Raw genomic sequence first — 12,766 nt, forward strand, 5'->3', positions numbered from 1 at the left:
ATCTCATATGATTAAGATGCATAAACTTGTGTCAAAAGGACAAAGGTTGAAGCTTTATTGTGTTTATGCAATAAAGAGGCAACCTTGATGTTCAAAACTTGTAGAATGTTAGCTTTTACTCTTAGTTGTGTGTTGATGGTTGAAACTTGGTCAAAGTGATGCTAAAACATAAAAGAGTTGTACACTTGAAGCTTACACGCATCAAGGATGAGAACCGTGATGAGCATCAAGCACCAAGAAACCCACTGGAGCACTTTTTTACTGTTTTTCGGGGTCTGATCAGACTCCTAGGACTTCTGGAAAATGGATTTTCAGATAGTTCGTTTCGAGTAGATGACTTTTCGTTTAGGACTCGCCTAAATCCGATATACGGTTTAGGATTTATAGTCTCCCGAAAGTCACTACGCCTTTGTAATGACGTGCTGAAAATTCTGACCTACTCGCGCTTGAACCGTCGCCACGGTCAAAGGACATCGAGTTATTATCTGAAAATTGGACAGAGGTTAGAGGACCTACATACAGAGCCTTGGCCACTGACCACGCGTCTTTTTGTTTTGTATAGAGGTCGTAGAAGTTGTCCGAAGTCAGCCTTTTGTTTCGATCTCTATTCTTATTGAAAACTTACTTTAGCTTTTACGAATGATGATGATGATGATGATGATGATGATGATACTTAAGACTTAATTTATTCACTTTTAAACTTTTAGGGACCATATACTGACTTAGTGACCTTTGACTTAGGTTGACGACCTTTCGGACCGACTTACTACTTGCTTACATTTTCGTATCGATTTTACCGCACATTCACTGTGAGTTATAGCTTCCCTTTTTACTTTAACTATTTTTGGGACTGAGAATGCATGTGCTTTTTATGTTTTTACATACTAGACACGAGTACTTAAACTTTATATATGTGTGGGGAGATATAACGGCACAAAGATTCCTCTTAGCACGGTAACGTTTAATCATTGGTTTTTGAACCGGTGAACGTGAATATTAGATATGGATCCATAGGGTTTGACATCCCCACTCGGGCTAGTCGCGCTAGCATTTAACGGGTGTTTAATACTTCGAGAACATACACACTCGCCAAGTGTACTTTTAGGGGGTGATATTTATATTATGTTAAGTTAGTTACCGGGTGCCCACGGATAAGCATATACTTTATCATACTGTTTCGAAACGCTGGTTGAAGCACTGAAATCTCGTTGTCTACATTACATTAAAGATTACAAACAAACTACAGCTCACCAACATTCGTGTTGACTTTTTAAGCATGTATTTCTCAGGTGCTTAGATGTTGTTGCTTCCGCTGTTAGACTTGCTGTCTTGGTATTACAGACTCGCTGTTACAGACTCGCTGTGTTAGACTCCCGCTGCATTACTTAGAGATGTCTCAATCATGGAACTTTTATTTTGCATTCGCAACTTATGTTATTTTGAATAATGACTTTGTAACGACCTTTGTGTCACGTTATCTTTTGTAAAACGTTATCCTTTCATGAATGTAAAACTTGTTTTAAAACAACATGTAGTATTATACCGTGTAATGGACCTGTTGTTGACGATTCGTACATGATGGTTTGGTACGGGGCGTCACACAACGAATCTTGTGTGCATGCATTATTCGTTGACACAAACTTTTTCAAAATACCCCTCAAATTAAAGTCACGACATCCCAATCAGCTTGCAAACACACCTCGTTATTTTTTGGTTACAGTGAGACCTAATCGAATTATAACCATGATGTGGATTTTCAGTTTCGAGTGACATTATGTTGAATTTATATAGTTTACAAAAATGAACGACTTAATCATGTTCATGGTGAGACATGCCAGTAGATAATAGTGGTTTATTGAACTACGTATATCTCTAGGTCCCATAAAAATTTAAGAGTTGCATTTGTAATGCAACTGGACGCGCTACCTACAAATAGACTTCACAATTGCTAGCTGATCAACATATGTGGCTATGGAGCTCTTATGTGGATCTTGGGCTTTTGTAAATTAATACTTTTAATAAAAAAAAACTTAGATAGTTAATTTATTAATGCGTTATATAAAAACTTCAAGGTGTTGGTGTGTTGGTGGTGACCTGACTTTTCATAAGGAAAATAAGGGGTTCAACTCCCATGCACTACAAAATATTTTTCTTGGGGTTACCAACCCATTTCATGGCCTAAAAAGCTAGGACGTCTTGCATTCGAACTTCACGTGAGGGGGTTTTACCACACACGATGCACATATGGATTCGCCGTAGGGGTTTCCTTCCGAGGAGTGGTAGGAATGTATTGGTTCGTCCCAGAAAATGATCGGATGGGTAGATTCCGACATCGAGTTCGGACCCCGTTAATGACTCCTAACCGTCGTTAAAAAGATGTCAACGTAAACCAAAACACACTTTATTCTTTGTTAGAGAAGGAGGATCCCAATTGTCCGAACTTCCTAGTCTGACACAACCAGAGAATTGTTCTCAAGTATGAAGGGAAATTGAACAAAATTGAAGAACTCTTACCTGATTCTCCTGATGAGACAGCTAATGTTGCTCAGCTAAATACTTATCGAAAGTTGTTCGATGAGCATGAGCGGAAGGATTGAAGAGTGTAAAAGAATTAGCCGAATAATTTGTGGAAGGAAAAAGACAAATAAATTTTTATGAAAAAGTTTCCATATTTCAAGAAGGAAAACTCAGTAAAAGACGTCGGATGTTTCCATTGTGAAAAAGTTGACCATTGAAAAAGGAATTGCCATATCTACCAAATTGAGTTGAGAAAAGGCAATGTTGGTGAGATTAACAAATTAGATATATCTCATTTACAGTTATATAATTTTTCTAGTGATTCCTGAATTTTTTATATTGGTCGTGGTATTAACATCTGTAACAATATGAAGAGAATGAGACGAAGTAATAGACTGAAACTGTTGATTATGAACTTCCACTATTCCATCTATATATTCGTATAAACCTCTAAAATAATGATGTCATCATTTCAATAAATACTTCATAATTTACTATCAAAATGATGTCATTAATATTTATATATTAATTCATTAATTCTAATTAAAAAAACACCAAATAAAAAAAAATTTATTTCTAGATAAAGTCTCATACATTTTCGAATCACGAGTAACAAAATATCATTTTATTTAATATAAATATAAATAATAAAGGTCTTATATATTTACGAGTAACAAAATATATATATATATATATATATATATATATATATATATATATATATATATATATATATATATATATATATATATATATAATATCTATCGATCTATATTATCTAATAAATTTCTAAAATGATGATGTCATAAATAAGGATTATTATAGCTTTAAAAAATTCAAAATTAACGAGAACAATTTTAAACCTTCCATGATGATTTCATTAAAATAATTAATTATATTTAATAAAGATATTACAATATTAATTGTATAATATATGAAGCATTACAACCTTATGATAAAACACCTCATGACCAGATATACCAATATTTGAAACATTATGTACAACGTTATGATAAAATATCATCATGACTATATGTACAATATTTGAAATATTATGTACAACTTTATGATAAAACACCTCCATTATCATATGTACAAACGTTAAACAAATTGTACAATCTTTTACAAAACACTCCATAAACTCATGTACAAATTTTGAATTATATTGTACAATCATCATATAATAATTGTATTTTATTTTTTTAAATAAAAAGCATTCGTTATTACTAATAATTAAAAATATAAATACTCAATTTTTAAACAAATTTATTATGATTATTATTATTTATTATTATAATTATAATTATAATTATAATTATATTATTATTATTATTATTATTATTATTATTATTATTATTTAACTATGAGTTCTCTTTACGGGATTAATTACGTTACATTTATATGCGAAATATATGTATCAATAAAAGGTTGTAGTTTAGGCTTTTATGGAGAAAAAAAAAGTATTTGTAATCAAAAATTGAAAGATGATGGTTGGAGAATAAATGTTGTTCATTTATTCTGTACATCACTATGTTTGTAAAAATAACGACAAGTTTCTTAGTCGGAATCAGTGGTTTCACGGGTCATTAAACTAAACGAATTTAACATTTACATTCACTTAATACATACGGAGTAAAACGTATCATTAAATTGTTTCGTTTAAACAAATCCGTGAGTCCACGGGTTATGTGACTAGTTATCATTACGCTCCTATTATGACGAGCAATATAGCATCAATTTCACTTTTGAAAAATGTTCGTTATGAACTTCCACCATTCCAATTTCAACTAGTTAGAATTTATTTAAGTGAAGAAAATTGAAAGAATGTTAGTCAGCGTAATAATTGCATTTTTATAAGATTATGCGCATATTTAAAATGTATAATTATATCAGAACAAATAATGAACTTATCAATATACAATAATTTTTCACCATCGATCATTTATTTAGTGGAGAATCCAGTCAAATTAATATTTTAATATTGAATACTAAATATTATTGTAAATATTAAATATAAAACAAAATTAATATATGTCTAACATATTTAAATTCTTTTAAATCTTTTGAGAGATAAAAAGGGGAACGAACATAGTAGTAAGACTACTTTTAATTGTGGCTGTGATGTGAAAATGCGATGGGATATGTTTTTTTTCTCTGAGAGATGACGGTAATATGAAAAAGGTAATCAAAAAGGGAGATGATACTTCAATAATCAATTTTACTTATTCCACATCATTTCATTTTTAAAATTTTTTTTTTCAAAATATTCCTCAATAAATTATACGTAGTAACAAAATTTTTAAAAAAAATTATGTAAGCTTATCAATAACAATATTTTAGACAATTTAAGTGGAACAAGTAAAATTCATGCTGAAAATATTAATTCCAAATCAGAAAAAGGAAAATAATGAGGAAGTGATGTATAATGTGTCAAAGTATGATAAAGTTGGTTGAAAAGTGATAAAAGTTATATAAATAATACTCGTATTATTTAAATCATGAAGCCCGTGATGGAGAAGGTGATGGCTTCCATCACGCACCAAGAAAATGATCTCATCACACCGCACTAGATGAATGATAAGGGCGTTATGGGCTCAAAAATTGTTCCATCACGCTGCGTAAGAAGAGCCTAAAATGATCAAACATTTTTAAAACTTGAAAAAAGACAACATTTTTTACGGCCAAAATATATTAAAGTAGCAAAACGCTAGGAACATAATTACAAAGAGTATAATGAATTTTTTTAACCGGGAATTCCAATCTACTCTAGATTTCTTATATATACATGAAAAATAATACTCCTCCGTCTCATATTGATAGTCCATCTTTCTTTTTCGGGTTGTCCTAAATTAATAGTTCATTTCCATAAATAGATAAGAATAATTGGTTAAAGTTCTTTTATAGCCTTACTTTATTATTCAATTAAGACAAACATGTAGGTAAAAAATAAGGAGTAAAACTGAAAGTAGACAAAAAGTACACGTAACAGTCATTTTTTTTTTAAATTGTGTATTTTTTGTCTGTAGACTATGTGACGGAGGGAGTACAATCCAATCAAAAGAATAAACAAAATTAATACATGAACCAAAATAACATTTTTTGTAGAGAGTAAATGGGTATTTTTTTTAGGTAAAGGTATTATCCCGTGAATATTATTTAAATATAATTAAAAAAATACAGATAAGACGATCACAAGCACACTTTGCGACCTCATAAACAACCACAAACCTAGTTAGAATATACAAACAAAAAGGAGTTGCAAAACCATAAAAACAACCACATACACAATTAAACTATAACACAACATATAAGACACATTTTTTTACAAGCAAACTTGAATTGTGTGGTGATGATTTAGGGTTTTAAGAAAACAATTTTCCAATTAATTATTATCATGTACATACATATAATAACAATAACTTTAAGCGAAAGCGTATTAATTATATTAATAACTAAATCACCAAAAAAACGGATCCATATGATTTATACGGTTAAATAAATAAATACAACAAGAGAGTTTAAAGATTATACCTTTCTTGAAGAACCGGATTGATAGAAGAGAAACTAACAATCAAAAGTATGATTGCCGCTAGGGTAGTCCACACTACACTTCGATCAACGTCAAACGGATGTGCTAGTCCCGTCAAGTAATAATATAAATAATCACAAGGATTATATTTGAAACACACGTAGTACACATGTTTATCGAAAACAAATGGGTTGGTTCGATTAATCTGCCGTCAAAAAGTATTGAACTTTTATGGGATTTTTCGTACTACAAACCAAAGACCTTGTTTTTTTTTTGTTTCAAAAAAAACCCACAAAACTTTTGTGGGGCTGAGGGTTTTTTAATTCGCACACCCCCAAAAACAGAATAATATGGATATTTTATACTATATGCAAAACCAAGTCGGTGACCATGTTCAGTAGGTTTGTAAACGAAATCAAAATCTTTTTTTTTGAAAGTGTATCCAAAACATATATATAAATAAACTTGTGGACTACGTAATAGAATTATTTGATTAATTTAATTCATTAATTAATTAAATAATTAATTATATCTATTACTTAAATAATATATATTACATATATATTATAATTGACGTCTAGGTGTATATGTGTGTGACCCCGAAGGCTCAAATGAATTCAGCCATATAGTTATGTGTTGTACCTTGCGCATAAATCCTACAGACTCCCACTTGTGCACGGCACAACACCAAGTAACTATACAAATAATGGTTAGCGTCTAGCAACACGCCATTGTCCCCAAATTCATGTGAGGGTAGTTTCTCAGAACTGCTCATAGTAAGTGTTAATGTCATTCGTCCATTTGTTTCAGATACTTTAGTTAAACTTAGGACATGGATCATCAGTCTTTCTCATTTGTTTAACAGTTTTGTTTCTCGATTCTCAGAAGTGAATTAGATCACCAAACTAATTAAGTATCATCTCAATTACATTTGGGTGCGGCCACACAAATATCTTATTCATTCATCGAGGAGCTCATAAGTATCTAACTCCAAACAGGTTGGAGGAACAAATCCTATCTTGCATACACGTGTCTGTCACGAGCTTTACATTACACCCAATAATGGCTTTTATAACTGCCTTATTCAGGACAGTGTTTAACCATATCAAAGTATAATGCTCCACACATCGAAACCAGCGTGCATCTCAAGTCGAAGGACATTATGACATAACCACTTGCAAGTTTCACTATTAACACCGATCCATGTAGTGAAATCTCGAAGGTTGGGTCATTCCAATATTCATCCTATGAATACATGTGAGTTTGATAGTAACAACATTACACCATATCAAACACTCACATTTGTCTTAGTTTGATGTTACTCCCGTATCATCAATCGACAATGGAAAATTTAGAATAAGTCATTATTCACGGATTTAAACATGCAAATATAGAACACAGTTATTATGAATAAAAACGATTATAACACATTATATCAATTCATTACATAAAAACTGCTTTCATGTTCCAATTATCCAAACACTAAAATTACATAAAACTATTAGCTGGTCTAAGCCCAATGTTCCTAGAATGCTCGACATGCTTGGTACAAGACATTGGCTTTGTGAACGGGTCAGCTAGATTGTCTTCTGTTGGAACCTTTTGAATACGTACGTCACCTCTCTCTATAACTTCACGTATGTAGTGAAATTTTCGAAGGATGTGTTTGGCATCACGTAGAACTCCTGGTTCATTTGCTATTACTATAGCACCAGTATTGTCGCAATACATGTCCATGGGATTTTCAATACTGGGAACAACGCCAAGCCCAGATATGAACTTTCTGATCCAAACAGCTTCCTGAGCAGCTTCAGATGCAGCAATGTATTCTGATTCTGTTGTAGACATCGCTGTAGTGCTCTGCTTCGAGCTTCTCCAGTCGACAGTGCCTCCGTTCATAACGAAAACGTAGCCAGACTGTGATCGACTATCATCTCGATCAGTTTCGAAACTAGCATCAGTGTAACACTTTACGCTCAGTTCATCGAAACCTCCGTAAACTAAGAACATATCCTTAGTATTTCTCAAATACTTCAATATATTCTTTACAGCAGTCCAGTGACTATCACCTGGATTCTGTTGGTATCGACTCGTCATATTGAGAGCGAAATAAACATCTGGTCTAGTGCACCTCATAGCATACATGATGGATCCAATAGCTGAAGCATATGGAACTCCAGTCATTCGCTTCACCTCTGCGGTTGTAGAGGGGGCTTGAGACTTACTCAATACCACATTTGGTTGCAGAGGAAGACTACCTCGCTTGGAAACTTCCATCTTAAATCTCTTTAAGATTTTGTCAACATATGCACTTTGACTTAGACCTATTAACCGCTTAGATCTATCTCTATAGATCTTGATTCCTAGGATATACGCTGCATCTCCCCAGATCTTTCATAGAGAAGCATTTTCCAAGCCATGACTTAACGTCTTGCAGCGTTGGAATATGATTTCCCATGAGTAATATGTCATCAACATATAAGATCAGAAAGACTTTAACGCTCCCACTAGCTCTCATGTACACACATGGTTGGTCAAGGTTTTATGAGAAACCAAACTCTTTGATTTTCTCATCAAACTTCTTGTTCCAACTCCTTGATGCTTGCTTTAATCCATAAATGAATTTCTGAATCTTGCATACTTTATTAGGATACTTAGGATTCACAAACCCTTCAGGTTGCACCATATATACGTCCTCGCTAAGGTGACCATTCAGGAATGCGGTTTTGACATCCATTTGCTAAATCTCATAGTCATAGTACGCTGCTATAGCTATGAGTATCCTAATAGCTTTAATGTCCGCTACCGAAGAAAAGGTCTCTTCATAATCAACCCCGTAGGTTTGAGTATAACCTTTTGCTACCAAGCGGGCCTTAAAGGTGTGTACATTTCCGTCCATGTCGGTCTTCTTCTTGAAGATCCATTTACACCCAACAGGCTTGATGTTTGGTGGGAGATCAATCAAGCGCCAAACTTGATTATCTTTCATGGACTTCATTTCTTCATTCATAGCATCTTGCCATTTATCAGATTCAGGATCTGACAATGCAGCTTTGTAATTAGCGGGTTCGCCCAGATCCCCTAATTCCAGGTCCTCTGTCGTAACCATAAGGTTTAACCTTTCAGGTGGATGAGAGGTTCTACTAGATCTACGAATGAGACATGCTTCGTCCTACACCTGGACATTTTCATGTTGCGGCTCAGTACGAATTTCGCTAGTGTCTTCAGAAGGTAATGTATCTTGTTCTTGAATTTCTTCAAGATCTACAGTGCTCCCACTTGCTTCTTGTAAGAGGAGACTCTTCTCCAAAAACTCAGCATATCTAGCAATGAATACCTTGTTTTCTGCTGGATAGTAGAAGTAGTATCTCATCGTTTCCTTTGGGTATCCTACAAAGATACACTTGATAGTTCTGGACTCAAGTTTGTTTGGTGTATCAAGCTTCACGTGAGCCTCACAACCCCATACTTTCAAGTAAGACAGATTTGAGACCTTCCCATGCCATATTTCATATGGTGTCTTGTTTACCTTCTTGGTTGGAACCATGTTGAGAATGCGTGCAGCAGACTCTAGAGCATATCCCCAAAAGGATGGTGGTAGAGTTGTTAGACTCATCATTGATCGAACCATGTCAAGCAAAGTTCGATTTCTCCTTTCTGACACCCCATTATGCTGAGGTGTGTAAGGAGGAGTAAATTGTGAGACAATCCCACGATCTCTCAGATGATCTAAAAACTCTTGACTCATATATTCGCCTCCACGGTCAGACCGTAGAACCTTAATGGTCTTTTCGAGTTGATTTTCTACTTCATTTTGAAACGCTTTGAACGTTTCAAATACTTCATGTTTATGTTTAATCAAGTAAACATAACCATATCTACTGAAATCATCAGTAAAAGTAACGAAGTAGGTAGCTCCATCTCTAGACATTGTTCTAAATGGGCCACATACATCAGTGTGAATGAGTCCAAGTAGATCACTCGCTCTTTCAACCTGGTGGGTGAAGGGTTTCTTTGTCATTTTTCCAGATAAACAAGATTCGTATATGTCAAACGACTCATTGCCGGTTGACTCAAGAAGCCCATCGTGTTGCAGCTTTGTTATGCGTTTCTTGTTTATATGACCAAGACGACAATGCCATAGATATGTGGAATTCAAATCATGCTTGAATTTCTTAGAGCTACAGTTAAATATAGAACTTTCGTTTGGAACAAGATTATGCATGTCAATTTTAAAAATACCATCTCTAGGAATAGCATTAAAATAAAAAATATTATCCTTAGAAACCGAAATACCATAATCTGTGAATACATGATTAAAACCATTATCCTTCAAACGAGAAACTGAAATAACACCTCTAGTAATAGAAGGTGCATAATGACAATTATCTAAAATAAGAATAAGTCCACTTGGGAGGATGAGCTCATAGCTTCCTATAGCTTCGACAGCTACACGATCGCCATTGCCAACGTACAGATCCAAAGCCCCTTTATTCAGCTTCCGAATTTTCCTAAGTCCCTGCATATCATTACAAATATGAGTACCACAACCAGTGTCATACACCCAAGTTTTATTAGGAAAATTATAGAGTTCTATAACGAAGATACCTGAAGTGCTAGTCGAACCAGCCTTTCCCTTCTTCAACTCTTCCAAGTAAAGCACACAGTTTCGTCTCCAATGACCAATTTGGCCACAATGGTGACAAGCCATGTTCTTTGCGGGATGCTCTTTCTTTGCTGGTGGTGGAATTTTCTTCTTGGGAGTGTAAGCTTGCTTACTCTTTCCTTTTCCCTTTCCACTAGCAACTTGCGGCTTTCTTTTCTGGATTTTACCTTCCTTTATAGTTAAGACTGCAGGAGTCTTCTTTGGTAGCCCATTTTCAGCTTGCTTAAGCATTGCATGTAGCTCGGGAATGGTCTTTCCCATGCTATGCATATTGTAATTTATTACAAAACCATCATAGTCCTTGGATAGTGAAGTAAGTATCAAGTGCACTCCAAGAACTGGTGGCATAGCATAACCTATGCGCTCCAATTGATCCAGATAGCCTTTCATCTTCAAGACATATTGGCTAACCGGCTGCCCCAACTCATGTTTTCAAGCGTGAAACACTTTCACAGTTTCAAACAATTCCTGTTCTGCCTGCTGTTGGAACATCGTCTTGAGTTCCTCGATCATGTCATATGCATTGTAGTCCATTAAGTTCTTTTGGATCTCAGAGGTCATGCTAGCAAGCATAAGACATGTCACTTCAAGTTGTTCGTTATACTGCTTAGTATAAGCATTACAAACAGTAGCATTAGCAGTTTCAGGTGGGGCTTCAGGTAAAGGATTTTCCAGATGGTGCAACTTCCTTTCAGACTTTAAGACAATCTGAAGGTTTCGATACCAGTCAATGAAGTTGTTACCATTCACTTTTTCCTTCTCAAAGATTGACCTTATGGTCATGTTGTTTACGGATTGAATTGCGTTTGATGTCATCTACAAAATAAACAAGGTTCTTTTAGTATCTTTAATAATTATCCTTTTATAAATTAAGTACCCATGTTTTAAAAAAAAACTTATAAAACTTTTAATTTACGTAAAAGGCTAAGATCCATATTGTGCTTCCACCATCACATCAGTTGATCTGCTAGCAATGGTGGATTCAATCGGTAGGCGGCGGGCACCAATTGCATAACAAGTGCAACTCTTAGATCTTTATGGGACTCACGACATTTAGTGTCTAACACTAGTGTCATGCTGGCATGTTTAGTCCCATCCTTGCCTCGGGTTGAGGTCTCACCACTCAACTCGATTAAGTCATCCAATTGTGAAGCGTGTAAAAATTAATCTAGGTCTCACGCATAGATAATGATCACCTTGAGTTATAATTCAACTAGGTCTCACGCATAGTCAAAAAATAACGACAAGTGTTTCAACCGAATTGGACGGCACGACTTAAATTTCGCCGGGTATATTATACAATTTTAATAATCTTTTAAAAAAAATTGTGTTACGAATATTACATGCATACAATATTTGCCTCACAAGTTAAAAACGGTTTAACTTGATTTTAATTATGTTTTGATTTTAGTTGTCACATGGCAAATTATACACAATCACATAACATATAAAATGCAACCAAACAAAATAAAACATAATAAGTATGTGCATAGCCTCAACCGATAAAAATCCTATGCTTGGTCTCACGAGCCATTATGAGAACCAAGCGGTCAACTAAAGGAACGATCACAAAAGTAAACCTTAGAAGCTCCCACTTGCGTCAAGATCTCATGATGACCAAGTGTCCTCCTTCACCGCATCTCTCTCAGTTTTTGTCCATCGACTTTACTGCAAGTGTGTCTTGATGGCCAAATTCCGTTCACTTCAAGTCTTTAATCCCATCATGGAGGTTACATTTATTAAAAAATAAAATACAACTAATCTAGAATTGTAAATTACATAATTGGCTCAAAACGGCCTCCCAAAATAAAAGATTAAATTACATCCATAATTGGCCACAAAACAATGGCATCCATACAACCACAAACATTCAAGATCACAACACAAACACATGGTCTAGGTTTTCATCGGCTATGCACAATTAAATCATAATAATAATAACATGATCATGACAATAATTATGGCTTGCTCCATGGCACAAGATGCATGTCTTGGCTATGGATAAAAAACATACAAATATATACACAAGCCATTTAATTAATAACAACCACGCA

General features: G+C 34.3%; 2 protein-coding genes across 2 annotated transcripts; both read right to left on the reverse strand.

Moving 5' to 3' along the window:
• Window positions 1-7,534: 7,534 nt before the first annotated feature.
• On the reverse strand, window positions 7,535-8,323 carry LOC139902332 (secreted RxLR effector protein 161-like). Its single transcript, XM_071884971.1, has one exon. It carries the CDS (start codon window positions 8,321-8,323, stop codon window positions 7,535-7,537), a length of 789 nt encoding a protein of 262 aa, XP_071741072.1.
• A 463-nt stretch (window positions 8,324-8,786) lies between these two features.
• Window positions 8,787-9,155, reverse strand: LOC139902333 (uncharacterized mitochondrial protein AtMg00820-like). The gene has a single exon (XM_071884972.1). The coding sequence runs from the start codon at window positions 9,153-9,155 to the stop codon at window positions 8,787-8,789; it is 369 nt and encodes a 122-aa protein (XP_071741073.1).
• Window positions 9,156-12,766: the final 3,611 nt, after the last annotated feature.

This window comes from Rutidosis leptorrhynchoides, chromosome 3 (genome assembly GCF_046630445.1).
Source record: "Rutidosis leptorrhynchoides isolate AG116_Rl617_1_P2 chromosome 3, CSIRO_AGI_Rlap_v1, whole genome shotgun sequence".
Taxonomy (NCBI): Eukaryota; Viridiplantae; Streptophyta; class Magnoliopsida; order Asterales; family Asteraceae; genus Rutidosis; species Rutidosis leptorrhynchoides.